This window comes from Sinohyriopsis cumingii, chromosome 9 (assembly GCF_028554795.1).
Source record: "Sinohyriopsis cumingii isolate HCF-2022 chromosome 9, ASM2855479v2, whole genome shotgun sequence".
In the NCBI taxonomy this organism is placed as follows: domain Eukaryota; kingdom Metazoa; phylum Mollusca; class Bivalvia; order Unionida; family Unionidae; genus Sinohyriopsis; species Sinohyriopsis cumingii.
Window position 1 is genome coordinate 45,473,646 of NC_142969.1, and position 18,933 is coordinate 45,492,578.

Consider the following 18,933-nt stretch of genomic DNA (forward strand, 5'->3'; position numbering starts at 1 on the left):
ACAGTGACCTGTTTCTCATATGCTAGAATCACTTTCCCAAGTCGCAAATGCAGACCAATTTTACTAAGTGTAGGAGACACAAGTTTTGAAATGTTATGGGTAATTATATACTAAGTTTAAGACATGAATGAACAAACAGTCAAAAACACTACATTCCCTGGGATCTTGGCTAGCAGTGTTTTGCAGGTTCTTTTGTCCCACCCACATCAATGCAATCGTTTATTACAACTCTATCTGACCTGAACATTGTCAACCACAACACTGCCGGCACAAGTGGTGCCCATGCCTCTAATGCAGGTGAGATGAAAACAACTTTCATGAAGATCAGTCTGTCCAGTGCTTTCTCAGCACATAAGTGATGCTAATGTCTTTAATGCAGGTGAGATGAAAACAACTTACATGATGGATCAGTCTGTCCAGCACTTTCTCTATGACAGTTTTCTTTTCTATAAGTTCAGCCTCGGATTCAATCTCACTTTCCAGCTCTCCAAGGTACCAGCTGACAAGATTACTCCTCCTAATGCTAGGCACATCACCGCCTGAAAAGTAAACAGTGGTTAAAAAATACGTGATACGCTTGTGCCAACAGATGGGCAGACATCGGAAAGAAGACACTGTACAAGACATGGGCAGACATCAGAAGACAGATATTGGACAACAGACAACAGCCTCTCTTGTAAGCTTATCTGGTCTAAGACGAGTTGAGCTAAAAACTACTTCAGATTTTTAAAAAAAACTTTTGCTTCCATCCAAAGTATATATTTCATCTGCAACATAAATTCCTGTGTCCTGCTTAGCAAATAGCAATATCACACAGTTGTGTGCAGAAGGTCAAAAGTTAACCAGCACATGTACCCCACCCCCCTACTTTTAGGTATAAAAAAAAATGTTTCTGGTCAGCCAACTGTCCTTAGCACATTTTCACACAGGGTAAAAAAAATAAAAAAAAAAATATCCTGAAACTGATTGATCTCTGCCAGTTTTTCTCAGCACTTAAAGTGCTCAATACGTTATATATGCTAATCACACACACACACACATTTGTTTATGTTAATAAAAATTATTTTAAAAAACCTACCTACCTACCCTAATTTGAAAACCAGTGAAACAGGAAACTCGTAATTTGGGGAGGGGGGAAAGGGGGCTTTGTGCACTGTATGGAAAGATGTACATTATCAAAGTATGTCAATACTCAAAGCAACAAAAAAAATCCAAAAAAAATTGCAGAACAAAAAACGTTTCTATTCTTCATGAAAAACTGAACCATATTCCAATAAGAATTAATATTAATAACTTATCATGGATCTTGCTTGGCAGACATAGATCAATTTGAAAAAGAAAGTTTTCAAGTTTCCATAAGAACATTGCATTACAAAGAATTTTAATTCTGATGCTGCCTTGAAGCAATACTGTCTTGTGATTGAAATTGCTTTCAATCAATACTGTGTCTTGCATTCTCCAATTGCTTTCAAGAGAAAAATGTACACAGCTGCTGGCAATTTTCGGCTGTTTTGGAAAAGTTTGCATTTCAAACACAGATAACAGAAGAGCTACTATAATTTTAGAATTATGAATTATTATCGACAAAAATGAGTGTCTCACCTGAGAAACATTTCTCGGCAAAAGGCCAACTGATGCCATCTGATGATGTAGATTATTCTGGATATCTGTTTGTCCAGACAATTGATAAAAGTATACAGAAAAAATTTGATCTGATTGATTAAAATTGGATCTCCAACTCGACAGTTCATATTTTCGTTACTTCTGGAATTCGAAATATGGTCCACATATTTTGTAGCCAATCGGATAAAGCGTAACATTTTGTGTTAGGAATAGTTATCATTAGCAACAATGCACCCAATGTACCTTCTATTTCATTCGATGAACATGTACATCTTGTCACCACTGGATCAAAATGCAAGACATCTTTATTGAATACATGATATTGTTTCTTATGTAAATGTCAATGGATTAAAAGCAAAATTTGTCCATGTACTGCCTGCGCATAAATGCTTTTGTAGGACAGATCTCTGATGAAACTATACAAGTTTTACACACAGTGTTTCCTAAAATTTAAATACCTCTAATCAAAGGTTTTATCAACAAAAGTGTTTCAATGGAAAAAAACACATATTTTAAAGACGTTCTGTATCAGCATCATCAGTACATTTAAAATTTTGTCTGCATTCAATGTGAAAATTATAGGTACTTTTCTTACAGAATTCACAGAAAAAATCCTGCAAAGTGGTCCTCTTATGCATCTATGTAGAAATATATAATTTTTATGAGTGGTTCATCTATCATAGCTAGTACAATTCTCTTGACCGTTCTGCCAGTGATGTCATTTGCACAACAGCAACATCCTACCCACATTGGCTGGTTTTGGAAACTCCCCTCGGAACTGCAGCAACCGGTTGGAAGCTACACATCAACATGGTGCAAAATGAGTAAAAAGTACTAAATTTCTGGTGCTATTTCAGCGATGGTGGCTGACAGTTATATGATATCTCTCAAAAATCTAAGTGTCACTCAATTGTCAGTGAAAAGCGTGAACCCTTTGTTGATCCATGTGATCCAAAAGTTTATATAACTGGCATCCAATATGATTGCTGTTGTTCTATTTAATGTACAAACTGACTTGCCAAACCTTTCCTACAAAACAATAACATCAAATCCTGACACCGTCTCTGATACAAACGAGTCCTGGAATATCTCCATATCATCGTATACAGGCTGAACATTAAGTGAACCATTCCAATCACATTTACCTGCTTCCAGTTCCTCCTCCTGTTTTCTCAAGTACAGCACCATGAGGTTGGCCATCTGCTTGTATTCCTCATAGGACAGTTTTAGGCCCTTTTTGGGAGCAGGGGTTCCCGCAGGGGGCTCATTAGGGGTGGCCTCAGCATCATCTTGCTGAGGAGATTCTGAAATATCAGAGTGTTATTAAGATTCAAATTTATGAAGCATGTAAAACATTGGTCACAGGGTTTCAAATTGCTTGCAAAAAGCATCGAATCAGTTGCAAAAACATTTAAATAATTATGGTGCTAGTTGGCATGAATATAAGACTTCATATAGTATAGAGGCCCCCACCAATACAACGTAAATGAAGGTAAAGTTCAAGTCAAACTTGGTCAATAACACTGTTTCCCAAAAAATTTAAACTGAACTTAATCTAGGTACTTTGTACTGTAAAATCTAGTACCAAATGTTGGCTTCAATCCACAATGTTCATCGCAAATTCTTTGAACAGAAATTGACAAGCCAAGTCCCAAGTCAAACAGAAAACTTAACTTGAAAGATTTTAAAAGAAAATCAAATTCGACAGTGGTCTACTTAATGTACCCATGTTGGTTTGAATGTACCAAGCTATGTACCAATGTTGGTTTGAATGTACCAAGCTATGTACCAATGTTGGTTTGAATGTACCAAGTCCTACAAATGTACGTCAAGCAGAAACTGTGTGTATGGTATGGTGTTTTATTGACAACTAAAGGTAAAAATTTATACAGGAATTGTGCAAAATTTCAAGAAAGAAACGTGAAGATAAAATATAAATTTACAACAAAAAGATTGTAACAATGTTCAATTTCTGTAAAATATACATAAAATATAAAATAAAAGTAACTCCTAAACAGATCTTGTCAAAACTTGTATAAACCACAAACCCTCAAAATCAACATGATGTTCTTGGCTGGTGCATCATCGTACAGTTTTTTTTCAACATCAAAATGCTTATCACACGGCTGAAGTCAAAACACTAGACAAAAATAAGTTCCACTTACAGTGGTTACTAGCCGGTCACACTCTGGTCAAGGTATACATCAGTCAGTTACTTGCATGTATTCAGTATGCGCCAGGAACACTATCACCTAATCTCTGGTTTGTTCCATACAAGAATTGCCCCTTGCAACAGCGGCTTTGCTTGTGAAGTTTTCATTCCATATATTTGACATGTATTACATACAGGTCAATTTATACAATATTTGAAGTCACAATATGGATCCTTCCATTCTGAAACTGGTGAGCAGCTTTGGCTCATTTATCTGCCCTTTCATTATAACAATGTGACCTGGTACTCAACAACACAGATTATTTTCCCAGACTGTATGAACAAATCACGTTTTTTCTTCTTCACCTCATATAAATGATTTTAACGGATGGTCAGTCAAGGTTTGGCATAATTTAGTGTGGAATGGGAACCAAAATGATGATGCAATTTGTGTTCTGTGAGGTTTCAATGTAGTTTAAAGCTTTCATTAAGGTAACAATTTCTGTTGTAAAAACGGAGATTTTTATCTGACAACTGGCTCAAGATGGTGCCATGGGGTGTTGCAATGGTAGCTTCAACTCTGTCTCCATCTTTCAAACCATCTGGCCATGACACAAGACTGATTTCATTAAATTTACTCTAAACAAATGAGGATGATTATTGACTTTTTAAAATGACAAAGATGAAATATAACATTTTCACATGATGAAACCAAGTAAGTTATCTGAACCAGACTGTGCAGTATTTCCAATAACATTTTTTCCCGTCTCCAAGCAAGATTTTTTAATTTGTATGCCCAAAAGTCGAATGCAGTTTGGTTTCAACTCGTAACTAGGATTGGCATTTGGAGGTAAGAACTCTCATATGCAGGGTTGAATGGAGTAGAAGATGGTTTGTTAGCATAATGACAAACAATTTCAACTGTCTCAGGTAATGTGATGGCTCATTTGCCTCAAGAGGGGTTTTTGAAGTTGCAAATCCACCAAGACAGATTTACAAGCCAACCAAGCCTCCAAAAAGTTAAAATCTTACCCGTGTTAACTGTAAGACCTTCTGACTGAATCTTCAATCTGTATTTGCCACAACTTGCATTAAATCAACAAGGCTTTTTTACATTTGGTTCTGATGAATCTTATATGTGGAATAACAGATTTAGTCAGAAATAAAAAAGGGCTTACTCCAGAACTGGAGTATGACAACCATTGAGACAGCTTTGCGATGAATATGAATACGATTAATTGGCACAAGTACATACAAAATCTTGTAGAAAATTTTAACTCATTTTGTTATGCCCATTTCTGAACTCTGATTATCTGCAATTCACATTCAACAGTATGCAAAATCTTTCGAGTGGCAGATAAATAAAAAAAATCAATACACAAGGAGCAGTCAGTTCCTGGATCAGAGCACTTTACTGTGCTATTATAATTCTGATGGTATTATCCAGTAAAACTAATTCCAAGATCTGCGACTGATATATGACTGGGTGTGTACTGGCTAGGATGTTATATAGCACAGACAAGTCTGGTCATAGTGTACTGGCTAGGACGTTATATAGCATGGAAAGATCTGTGGTCTTCACAAAGGAAACTTGAACCAATATACCTTGAAGAAATCAATATTAAATAATAATGACCCTGAACTTCGAGTTACCAACAATTTCTTAAGATTCTTTCCAAGATAATATGATCAAAATACATGAACTAAGTTGTGCTGAAATTGAATGAAGATGACTAAAGTTCCTGAATAAAATGCAAAAGTCACATCTCTTTTGTACTAGTGATCTTCACCCTGAAGGTAAACCCCCACACCTCAAAACGGGTTTCTTGGCACAAGGGAAAAAGTTCTGTACAATGTGTTGCATGGTGCAAAAGTTATTATTTCAATATGAAATGTAATGGCCCAATTAGTTTTAGTTATGGCAGTCCTGACACTGGAGATGCTGAACCAAAAATCAATAGGGTTCTTCCTGGAGCAAATGCATTAAATTCTGTTATCTAGAACCCAAAGAAATGAAATGCATTTGCCAAATATTTTTTTTTAAAGCAACAAGTTTTAACGCCATTTTTCAGCACACGATAGGCTATACATGGCGGCCAGTATTAATGGTGGAGGAAGAACCTGGGAAAACCCTGGAAAGAACCACCGACCCATGAGAAGCTACTGGTAAGCTTTCTCACATACCCACATTAGCCAAATCCGAGACTCAAACCCAGGCAGACAGAGGTGAGATGACAGTGATCTGTAACGGACAGCACTTCAGCTGGACAATGGTAAACTTTAATATTCTACATTTTCTGTTGGTGCGGTATCAAGTCTTTCATGTGCTAATGTGCATTAAACATCAATGACAGATTAATAGAGTTTAAACCTTCATTTCTGAAGGAAAATGAGGGACAAAAGAGCATCAGACACCTGTACCATGGACTCAGGGGTTCTGATACCTCACCTTCTTCCACCTCCATCTGTTCTAGTTCCTCTTCATCCTCCAAGTGGATATCTGGCTGCTCCACACGAATGATGGACTTGTTGAGGAGCCTGAATGCTTCCTTCACATGCTTTGGCTGAACCTACATTAAAATTATAATCAATGTATCTTTCCATGTTTTCACCTGGATATGGAATTGTCTGAATCCACACTAAATAAAATGAAATCCCCACAACCTTTGCAAAACTGAGCAGCATATGAAAATTTCCAGCAATCTGTGTGAGCATAAAACAATATGTAACATTAATTAATAGCAACTAAATCTAAACATGTAAGCACACAACACCTGGATCAACAGTCATAATCTGGCGCTTTGCAATTGAACAATGGGACATCTAGTTAGCAAATGAATTTAATGGACTGTATTTGCCCATATTGGAAATGTTGGAGATGAAGTTTCTAGTATTTGGTGGCAATTGTACTGTGAAGCGCAGTTCGAACTCATACGACATAATGCATTTGTCACAACTTCTAAGTCATATATATGACAGTGCCACTGTCACAACACAGTTCTAATTCATACAACATACTGCCACAGTCACAACACAGTTCTAATTCATACAACATAATGCCACTGTCACAACAGTTTTAATTCATACAACATATTGCCACTGTCACAACAGTTCTAATTCATACAATATATTGCAACAGTTCTAATTCATACAACATAATGCCACAGTCACACAAATTCTAATTCATACGACATAGTGCCATTGTCACAACACAGTTCTAATTCATACAACATAGTGCCACTGTCACAATAGTTTTAATTCATACAACATAGTGCCACTGTCACAACAGTTCTAATTCATACAACATATTGCCACAGTCACACAAGTTCTAATTCATACAACATAGTGCCACTGTCACAACACGGTTCTAATTCATACAACATAGTGCCACTGTCACAACATAGTTATAATTCATACAACATAGTGCCACTGTCACAATAGTTTTAATTCATACAACATAGTGCCACAGTCACAATAGTTTTAATTCATACAACATAGTGCCACTGTCACAACACGGTTCTAATTCATACAACATAGTGCCACTGTCACAACATAGTTATAATTCATACAACATAGTGCCACTGTCACAATAGCTTTAATTCAAACATATTGCCACAGTCACAACAGTTCTAATTCATACAACATAGTGCCACTATCACAACACGGTTCTAATTCATACAACATAGTGCCACTGTCACAACATAGTTATAATTCATACAACATAGTGCCACTGTCACAATAGTTTTAATTCATACAACATAGTGCCACAGTCACAATAGTTTTAATTCATACAACATAGTGCCACTGTCACAACACGGTTCTAATTCATACAACATAGTGCCACTGCCACAACATAGTTATAATTCATATAACATAGTGCCACTGTCACAATAGTTTTAATTCATACAACATAGTGCCACAGTCACAACAGTTCTAATTCATACAACATAGTGCCACTGTCACAACACAGTTCTAATTCATACAACATAGTGCCATTGTCACAACATAGTTCTAATTCATACAACACTGTGCCACTGTCACAACAGTTCTAATTCATATGACAGTGTCACTGTCATAACGGTTCTAATTCATACAACATAGTGCCAGTCACAACAGTTCTAATTCATATGACAGTGTCACTGTCACAATGGTTATAATTCATACAACATAGTGCCACTGTCAGAACGGTTCTAATTCATACAACATAGTGCCACTGTCACAACAGTTCTAATTCATATGACATAGTGTCACTGTCACAGCAGTTCTAATTCATATGACAGTGTCACTGTCACAACAGTTCTAATTCATACAACATAGTGCCACTGTCACAACACATTTCTACATGGCGTTTATTATGTTCCACATGCCTTAACCCTTAAGAAAATGCCCAAGAAGAGAATCGCCTAAAGGGGAATTGGAATTAACCACCGTGTGAAACTCCTGGAGAAATCACTGGTCTCAATAAGCATGGCAGATAGACAAAACAATAAAACATGCACAAAAGAAACCAAACAATATTTACAGAGCTCTAAAAAGTATGAACACTATCAGTTGCCTTATGTGCTTCCCCATACTACCAGTAATACTAGCAAGCTCTGAAATAATGTATCAAGTTCCATGGAATATATTATTTTGCTTGCTAGCTGCAGAGTCAACATAATTATTGAACAAAAAAGTTAGAATGACATTAAAGTTGCAATACAGAGAGGTATACTACCATTCTATTATTAAACAAGTTAGATGGCATTACATTAAAATAAATTTGGAATTTGAATTTTTTGAGCATTCAGACTTATGGGGGCTTGGGTTTGGAGGTCATTTTGTATTTTAAAAAAAAAATAAATACGTTCATGGTGCATGGAATGTTCAAGACAATGCCTGCAAACTGACCTGACATAAACTAAACCCAGGTGAGACGGTTGAATGAATTCCTGGTCAAAGATGAGCAACTCAATGAACTTCAAATGATGTGATGTTGGATACAATAAAAATAACTGAAAGAAAAATCTGTACCTCATCCTGACAGTGCATTCTGGCCATAGACTCAGACAAACGAATCATGCTCTCCAGCTGTCGGACTGTTATCCGCCATGCTGACTTGGCTGCCCCAGATCCATCTCGCTGTCGTAATCTCTTGTATTCCTCCACCATGTACTCCTGTGCCTCCTTGCTAATCTGAAGCCAAAAAAAAAAGTACAAAGGTAAAGGTAAATCTAACGAATATTAAGAATGATCATCTGAACAGGTACTGGATAGACGAATCCCAACTGCAGTATCAGATTTCACGGGCAAGAACAAGGCGTGGCAGAATATTTGAATTCTTGCCTTCAGGAAAGTTTGTTTTTTCTTCAACAATGAATATAAGGTTTGACAATAGGCTTTGCAGTATGTTGGATTTCGAATTGTTACCTACAGGAAGAGCTTTGTTGTTTTCCAATCAGGAATAGAAGTTCTGACAAAATTCAGAATGTGATAGCAGCCCAACAAGAACTTGGCAGAACAGTTTAAATCTTAAAGCCTGAGAAGGTGCTCCAATGTTAAATTTTCAGCTTTAAGTGTATGCTATGGATTTAATGGCTATATGGTGTCATTTAAAATTCTCAAAATGTGAGGAAACAACTACAAAAATCGATCTGCAAGAAACATCCTTCCGCATAAATAAAAACATATACTAGAAGAAAAATGGTAAAACGTAAACAGATTACACTATTTAAATACAATGTTTTCAGTGGCACTAAATCATAAAGCCAGTGGTGTTCGCCTCAAAATAATGTTTGTCTCGCACAGCAAAAGTCAATATACTTGACCAAATTACAGCTTTTAAGACTCCCCCTTTCCTTCTTACAATTTGTAAAATATTTCCCCAAGAAATACGATTTCAAAAATGAAATTATGAATGCAAGCATTCTGCTTGACGTGCAATTTATATATGCAAGTTTTTTGAACATTATTGAATCGCATTCTACTTTTGTCATAGTAGTAAATTGAATATACAGTATTAAATATTTTATCTTTTATTCCTAACTTAACTAATTTATAACATAAAATATTCTTTATAATAGAATCGAATGCAGTTTGTTGCCAGAATTCATATGGCGAGTTTTCAATAATGCAATATAAAAGTGTTGTCAATTGACGACATTTTTTGGTAAACTGACCTGAGCTTTGACAGGTTCTTCATAATCGTATTAATGAATCTCTGACCTAATGTTTTACCAATATCGCCCATAACGGCAGTACCTCCATAATTTGTTTCGTTATGTACTTACCCTTTTGTATTGATTAGAATTTGAGTCTTTCTCGGCTTTATGGAATAAATGTGGCTTCTTGTGAGGCGTAAATGATATAATATTAACATGTACATTAGTCAACACTTCTTTCAGTAACGAAAACCTGACATCGTGAAACAGAAATCAGATTACTTAACACACGTTTTGAATAAAATACTGGTTCTAGATACATATTAAAATAAAATGCGTCCGCTTGTGAGGGGTAAATTTTATATTATTGCACTAATATGCTGGTCGCGTTAGCCAGGTGGCCTTTTGTGAGGGGTACTTCTGAACACAAACTCGTCTGTGCCAGAAGAGTTCTATTAAAATTTTGATGAAACTAGCAATGTTTTCTTCAGTTGCAAATTATACCTTTGAAGTTTGTGCTGTGGTTGTTGAGGAAGTGTTAAAGAAGCCCTGTTTTAAAAAACAACTCCCAGAAATCCAAATTTATTCACAACCTCTAAATCTAAATCTTTTTATAAATTATCATTGCTATTCTTCTCCTTTACTGGAAACCACATTTTTATGTTTGTGTTAACTTCAGGAGCCTCAGGTCACATAATATAAAATTGGGCTCTATTGCAGACCCCCGTTTTGAAAATACAACTAAAACATGCACATATAAAATTATACCACACATAGCATACCCATGTCAGCACCTTGAACACTGCTATTGATAAATTCTTCAGCGTCTTTGATAAATGTGGAAAATAAGACTCAGAAAAACAGTATCATGAAAGATAAGGAAACAATTCTGCAGAAGTGGGAAGGTGAAATGGATGGAGAAAGGAGGATTGTTTGAGCCAGGAGATGTTTGTATCCTGATTTGAACAACATGAAAAAGCAACAATTTTGTCAGTTGAATTGGGATACGACGACTTTACCGCAAGTAACGGATGGTTGCACAGATTTCAAGTGCAACACAATATTAAGTGTCCTGTCCTTAGTGGAGAATCAGCTTATGTTAATAATGAAGTTGTCGAAGATTGGAACAAAAGACTAGACGATATATGCAGGGGATATGACAGCCAGGATATTTTTAATTGTGACGAGACTGGTTTGTTTTTTAGACTGTTACCAACAAAGTGACAGATGTTTTTTGTAACATAATTATAAAGACAGTTTTAAAACTATAACAATGGTTATTCATAACATTCTTTTGAAAATGATGAAACAGTTTGTTTTACATTTATTTCACAACATTCATGTGATTTTTTAATGAAAAGATTAAATGTTTTAGAATTATATATACTTGTGACTTTCTTTATATGTATTGACTATCTGCATTTGTCATCCCTCTCTGGAAAGGCCACCCTCATTATAAGGCCACTTCCCTGCTGCAATAGGGGTGACCTTAAAAGACGGGGACTACTGTACTGCATTCTGAAATACTGGATTAAGCTCATCTCCTCTGATAAATGAAAATATATGTCATGTAACTTACTGCTTATTGACAAAGTAAGCCTTCCTAGAAAGGAATATTAAGCATTGCTGGTCCAGGATTTATTAAAATCTTGGTCACTTGAAACTGTGGATAAATAAGGCTCTTTGTGAACGTGTTTTCTTACCTATGGTCAAACAAAGTCTAATAGATCAGTTTAATCAAAATTGGCAATTTTGAAATCAAAGAATCTTCAGAAGCCAGATTAGATATAAATCTGTTATTACATTTTGATCATAAAATCTGGGTATTTTAAGTGAGAATTTTTAGAATTTTTTTTTAAAAAAGCACATCTGCCTGTACTTACATACTGAATCAGAAAGATGGAAGAGGCTACAACAATTATTCCCACTAGATCAAAAGACTTTTTTTTTTAGCATGTCACGGTAGTTTTTTTTTTTAAAGCATGTCACGGTAACTATTTCTATCTGGCTCAATTTTGGTTAAGTTCACCTTGGTACAAGCTTGACAATCTGTGTGTGTGTGTGTGTGTGTATGTGATTTGGATTTTTAACCTAGCTTTAACAATTTTTCAGTCACATCGTTATGATGTCTGCAGTGTGACAGTTTATAGTGATGTCTAGCACTGGGGCATCATGCCGCAGACATGTAGCATTATGTCCCACCCAGTCACATTATCCTGACACCAGGCTGACCAGTCCTAACACTAACTTCTTAATGCTGAGCGCCAAGCGAGGCAGCTGTTAGTATCATTTTTATAAGTCTTTGATATGACCTGGCCGAGGATTGAACACATGATTTCTCGCATCTGAGGCAGGTGCTCTAACTACTAGGCCACCGGAGCGGTCTTTGGAAATTTGATCCCCTTGGCATTAATACGAGTGTCTGTAATTCCACACCCTATATTAAGGACTATATTTTTAAGTTTTTACATTCTAGCTAAATAAAAGACTCCACAAAAAGAACTCTCTTGGCTTTTTTGTTATCTAACCTTGGGCTTGAACTGCCTGGCAAACATGATGTATCGCTTGATGTCCTCCACAGAGTAGCAACGGTCCACAGAGTCCTCGTTCCTGCTGTGTAGGTCAACAATTCTTCGTGCTATTGCATAGTCTGTTACCTAAATGCAAGAAATGGTGTCAAGCTAAAGTTACTCCTTATCACTTCTATTCTGTTGTTATACAAACATAAAAATTCTTAATTTTGATTACTGATGCCGATTCAACTTAACACACTAAGCAAAAAATGAATTCAATATCTTCAAGGCGATTCCATTACAGATCAAAGTTCTTAAGACTGAAAACTATACATTTTTTATTTTCTCCCAAATGCAACACTGGTCCAAAAGTGAGTAGCCACTTGTGATGATTACATAGCAGGTAAATTAACGTTACTGTGAATTCTAAAACTTCTGACAAAATCTAAAACACATCAAATACTTGATAAAGCAACCTCTGGCACTTATAACAGTCTGTATATTCTTGGTCATAAATCTCTGGTGCAAGATTGAGACACCTAACTATCAAGAACAAGACCTGACCTAGATTTAATTTTTCATATAGCTTTTGCTTCATCAACATATAAACAAATCTTTAATTTTAAGTCCCTTCAAACAAACAAAAAATTACCTCATTGCACTCGTCGACCAAAATGAAGAAAAGGTCAAAACGGGACATTATAGGAGCAGTCAGCGTAATGTTCTGCTTGAGAGATTTGGTCCTATCATAGCGCCCTCCAATGGGATTGGCTGCAGCCAATATGGATGTCCTTGCATTCAATGTTGCCTAAGAATACATAAAAATCAAAGGAAGAAAATTTATTTTGAGTATGCAAAAGATGATGCACTGAATTTTTTTTGTTTACATGAATATCATGGACAAGAGGATAATAAGTTATGCACAAATGTGACCAAGTGTTTTTTTGCTCCATCTTTTTTCTTCTTCAATCAATATGTCCATTATGATTCAGGACTTCCAGCTTCTATCTGCAGAAGCAAATGGAAAGAATTAAAACAGAGCTTGTGAACTGGAATGTGAAGAGTTTCCTTGATTACCTGGGGTTTTTTATATATAAAAAAATGATAGCCATCAATAAAACAAACTGAACTGCATAAAATGTAAGCAATTCTAAGCCTACATCTTCATTCAATTTTTCCTTGTAATAACAGCTATGTTCCAGATTCCATTGCCCTTAAACCAAAAGCTGCCTTTATAACAACCCTATATAATATAAAGTAGGGCTACTTTGGAAACAATGTAAATAAATGGAAGGGATAGTACTTAGGAAACCATCTCAGATATTTTATAATGACAAGAGTTTCAAATTAGCTACTGTGGCAGCCATATTGGATACAAGATAGGCAACATTATCATTTAGGGCAAACTAGTTACTACTGTAAGACTTTTGGCGAAAACCCCAAAACTGATATGACTCTCTACTTCAGAGAATTTGACAAGATTCTCAACAACGAGGCAGCTGTTAGTACTATTTTTATAAGTCTTTGGTATGACTCAGCCAGGGTTCGAACCCATGACCTCCCGCATCTGAGCCAAGCTCTAACCACTAGGCCACTGGAGTGGTCGACTAGACATTATAATTAGTCTCCTGGTGAAATGCCCATCAGGTGGCACTCTACAGTTTTGTATTTTGCATAAGGTTAGAATTTTAATAGCTGATAGAGAGAGTGTACTTTAGACTCATTCAGGCAGATTTATTTTAGCACAAGGGAGCAGTCATTTTACTTAGCAGTATTCTTAGATCATGTCCAATTTCCAAAAGTACAATATCCAAAGAAATGTCAGCAACATTGCATCAAAGCAGCAACAGAGGTATGCCAACATTCTCTCCACTGTGCACGTTTCAAATACAAACAACTTCACCTTAAATACATCACTCTCTCAGAAGTACATAATAGCTGGTGAGCGCTCCCTCAATAAGATTTGCCATTTAGAAGGAGCTGCAATGACCAGATTTTCAACATGGTTGGTATGGTGACCATTTTGGATGTCAGACTAGCACCATATTTTTTTCTAGAACCAACAAGACATCAAATTTCGATACAACAGCAAACCTGCCAACCTTAACAAGACTGTCTCAGTAACGCAACTGATTTTTTTAAAACCAGTTTTCAGTAAGGGGTAAAAAAATATCTTACTGCTATTGTACATTTGGAAAACATGTATTTAAAATGATCAGTATTTAAAACTGATAGCAACAGTAAACATTTTGATCAAATTTAAAGTTTGCCAAATATACGCAGACCTTATTTACCTCCATTACAGTTACACAAATTTTAGTTCCAAACCCTATGCAGCTGAATGGCTGGTTGCTATCTCTCAGCTTGACCCAATAATTTTCTTTGACTCCACATGGCAACATCTATCATATCTCCCGCCAAGAGAGACTCTAATGACACTTCCTATCAACATAACGGTGTCCCTTCTTGCTTCTATTCACAAGAATCAGAACATTTCCTTTTATTCTTCTGTACTGACTATTAACACTTTTTACAAGGCTCATTTTCCCTTTCCCTTTAAAAAATGTGTTACAGCAAGCGCTACATGTTGAAATCTATAATCAAAAGTATGATCTGTAAAGTTAGTCTGGTTCCCTGACCAACTCATTAAACCCAATATGAAAGCTGGATCAAACAAAACATGGACAAGCAAACTATCTGTATTTTAGAGCAACAATAATTTTTCCATAGTTTCTGCTTTTATTAATCATGTGTCGGACACTCTTCACAATCCCACAAACTCCTCCAAGTCTCTCTTAATGAGGTATTCCTATAGAAAACAATTCAGAACTCAGCTGGTGCAGTGTTCTGTGACAGGATTTGCCCCCATTATGCCAAAGATTATTTATACTTACAATAAAGTTTATACTGAACCTATGTATTGTGTGTTATTTAAGTATTGCAATATATCCACTGATGCAAGTACTGGTTAAAGTTAATTTCTGTTTCATTGCCACATGATAAATCACAAGTGAGACAAATGATTAAAATTAAATAATATGATACATTTCCAATGCAAATAAAATAACGAAAATATACTACCCCATACTGCAATCATGCCATATTCATATTTTGTTTCTTCTTCTACAAACAATAAACAGAAACATAGTTAACACCTTAAAAGACTTGTCATTCTGCTTTGACTTGAACAATGGCCATCCTCACCCTCAACCCAAATGTAAGCGATCCACAAAGTGTAGTTTGGTTATGTCATGTAGAACTAATATTACTGTGCATAAACCAATTTTTTAAAAATACTGTCAGTCAATAATCTTGCCTTGGGTTCCAAAATCAACAAAAATCTTTATCGTGTGCAAGTCATCCTGAAAGTCTGAAAACTATTTTTCTTCTTTCAGTCACAGTGACCATTAGCAACTGAACTTTAACTTGATAGATTCTTCCATACCCAGTCATCCACAAAGTTTGTTAACTGTAGATGGTGATGAACTTTTGTTTATAGTGGAAACCATTTTTCTTTTCTTTTTGACCTTTGAACCTGAATGCAACAATTTACTTCAAATTCCCCCAATGCAAGCTATTCACAAAGTCTGGAAACTGTTGAGGGCAGAGAACTCGAGTTGTCGTGCAGAAACCATTTTTCTTCTTTCAGTCAGTGACTTTGATCTTTGAGCTTCTGAGCCTAAAATCAACAGTGTTATTCCTTACACCAAGAGCAAGCTGTCCAGTAAGTTTGACAACTGTGGACGATGAAACAGCGAAGTTCTGTGTTGAAGTGACACTGGGGACAAATTCACAATACTCTTCGCCTTAATACAAGCATATGAAAATGTTTTAACCCTACCTTAACACCAGCTTTTGTAATAGAAATAGTCTGCTGCTCCATAGCTTCATGAATGGCAACCTGATCTTTAGGGTCCATCTTATCAAACTCGTCAATACAGCAGACACCGTTATCAGCCAACATTAATGCCCCAGCCTCAATAACAAACTCGTATGATTCTTCATCCTGAAAATTAACAATGATCAAGTACAAAATCAAGAACTATATTTTTGCCATATCACTATGGTTTAACAGACCCATGCTATAATGGACCACCACTGTTTAACAGCTTAAGAAATGTAACATAAAACCTCAATGTTTATACTGCCATTGTAGAAGACATATTGGCTCAGTGGTTAACAAGAATTCATGTCCAAACGCATGTATTAGATTCCCACCACCCCATCAGCCCAAATCATTTACTGTGTTTTGCCCTGGGGCAAGGCACTTTACTTGTGATTTGCAAACAAGTTGGCAGTGTGCTGTGACACAAAACAAAAAAAGAAACAAAAAAAAAGATTCCATTGCAGCCATTTATTACCAGCAGGCTCATACAGCAATGGAACAAATTAAAATTTCATCTCTCCAATCAAACATGGTGTGATGGGTCAAGGTCCTAACAAATACTGCATCGAGAGCGTAATTCGTACTACGGAAATAGCCAACTGACTACTACATGAAATGAACTGCTCTTCGTATATTTTCCTGATTGCTTGCTCACAATCTAAATCTTGAAGAAGGAAATTATACATATTGAAAAGCTATCAAGCAACGATCTTCACTAGCCACGGTTCCAATGTATTAACACTATCTAAGCCTTGGCAGATCATTCTGATATTTTGGTGCTTCAGGTGAATATAATTCACTGCATCCAATTAAAAATCAAGGGTCAGTGTTTGTACAAATACATCCTATCCCTCAAAATACACCTGTAATGGCCTCTCTTTCGGTGTTAAACTTACAAAGGATCCTTTTGAAGTCAATCGACTCCACCATTTTCGGCTGATGTACAATACACTGCTGCTACATGCTATTGGTTCAGTGGCATTACATACTAAGGGAGACAACTCATGAAATCCAATGGATGTCACTAGGACAAAGCTCTGAAATATCTGTAAGATCCCCCAAGGTGTAGGTAGGGTAAACACATCAGAACCTTGGTTAGTGAAGATGTCATGCAACACAAGCCAGATATAATCAATTCAGGCTAAATTTTATCCCAAGAAGCCACTTTCACCTGAATAATTGCAAAAAATGTTTTACAGGAACAATACTGTATTCAATGTAATACTCGCACTTGCTTATTAAGCAGATACCTCTTAATTTAGTCAAAAACATGCACAAAATAACCACTTCTTTACGTGCATCTTCTATATGTAGCATGTCTTGTGGGAGGGAAAAGGCTGCAACAAACCACCTAAAACAGGCTTTTTTATTTAATAACCTACCACCATAAATACTTGGTATATTATTTTCCTCCTAACATTGCAAGTTAAGTCAATCTCGAAAGCAGATTTTGCACATGTTTACTGGGTCTGACCATAATAAGAAACCATATGAAACTCCAGACTGGAGAGTTTCCAACATTACCAAAATGAAGCAAACTCTTCTTCTATGTGGATATAGGTGATGGAACTATGTTGATGACATTTTCTGTGTGTGCTTATTATGTATTTTCACCATTCAATTAACCAACAGAGAGAGAGAGAGAGAGAGAGGGTTCTACAACTGAGTACACAAACACAAGGGTTATATTTATGACAATGTAATGTTCCTTCTGTCTGTGCAATATGTAAACACGGGTTCTGATTATGACAATGTTCTGTGTTTGAATACAGTATGTAAACATAAGGATTCTTTGTATGAGAGGGTTCCATCTGTCACTCATGTTATGGCAAACCTTACCTAAATATGCTAAATCCTACGACCACTATACATGTCACTCATGTTATGGCAAACTTTACCTATATACGCTAAATCCTACGACTACTATATTTAACATGCAGACAGAGAGAGAGAAAAAAAGAACCCACACAGTCTGAATATTGGTGATGCCTGGACTGGAAAATAAATACCTGTACATGACAAGTCTTATGGCAAGTAAATAATTTCAAATAAGAATACTTTATCGATGTTAAATTCGTACTTACATGAAATAAATAAGGACTCTTGTCAAAAATATCGCATCCACAAGTAGCATCAGGGTTTATGTTCACGACTTTCATAACTGTTGACACAAAATCTGAACAGTACTAATCCAGTGCTACTGCAGTTACCATTCAATGCCACTGCCCTTCCCCCTTATATTTTCAACCACCGCCATATGCTTAACTAGACAAAAGATAATACTTACATCTTCTAATCTGCCAAACAACAAATTTGAGATTACCTTGACAACTGCTGCTGTAAGACCGGCTGCAGTGCTGGCCTTTCCACTTGTGTACACAGCTCGCGGACTGAACTCCTCAACATGTTTCAAAAACTGGCTTTTTGCTGTACTGGGATCTCCAACAACACAGATGTTTATGTCGCCTCGCAGGTTCGTTTTTTCTGTGGTTACCTTTGGAACCCCACCAAAAAGCATAAGGAGAATGCCTCTTTTGATCTCGTCATTCCCTGCAATTAAAAAGTAAAATGTTTATATCTAACAATAAGTTGCAAGCAAGCTGCATTGGTCAAAATTGT

The 18,933-nt window shown here is 36.2% G+C and overlaps 1 protein-coding gene across 1 annotated transcript in view; it reads right to left on the minus strand.

The window, feature by feature from the left end:
- The window catches only part of LOC149791717 (zygotic DNA replication licensing factor mcm6-like), a 50,831-nt gene that overhangs the window by 7,990 nt on the left and 23,908 nt on the right, over positions 1-18,933 (minus strand). Inside the window, exons 9-16 of the mRNA XM_089970227.1 lie at positions 18,638-18,864; positions 16,270-16,434; positions 13,081-13,236; positions 12,444-12,572; positions 8,789-8,950; positions 6,225-6,345; positions 2,769-2,927; positions 400-539 (exon numbers count right to left, since the gene is read on the minus strand). Of these exons, the coding sequence (XP_089826353.1) occupies positions 400-539; positions 2,769-2,927; positions 6,225-6,345; positions 8,789-8,950; positions 12,444-12,572; positions 13,081-13,236; positions 16,270-16,434; positions 18,638-18,864 (1,259 nt within the window). The remainder of the gene's footprint in view (positions 1-399; positions 540-2,768; positions 2,928-6,224; positions 6,346-8,788; positions 8,951-12,443; positions 12,573-13,080; positions 13,237-16,269; positions 16,435-18,637; positions 18,865-18,933) is intronic.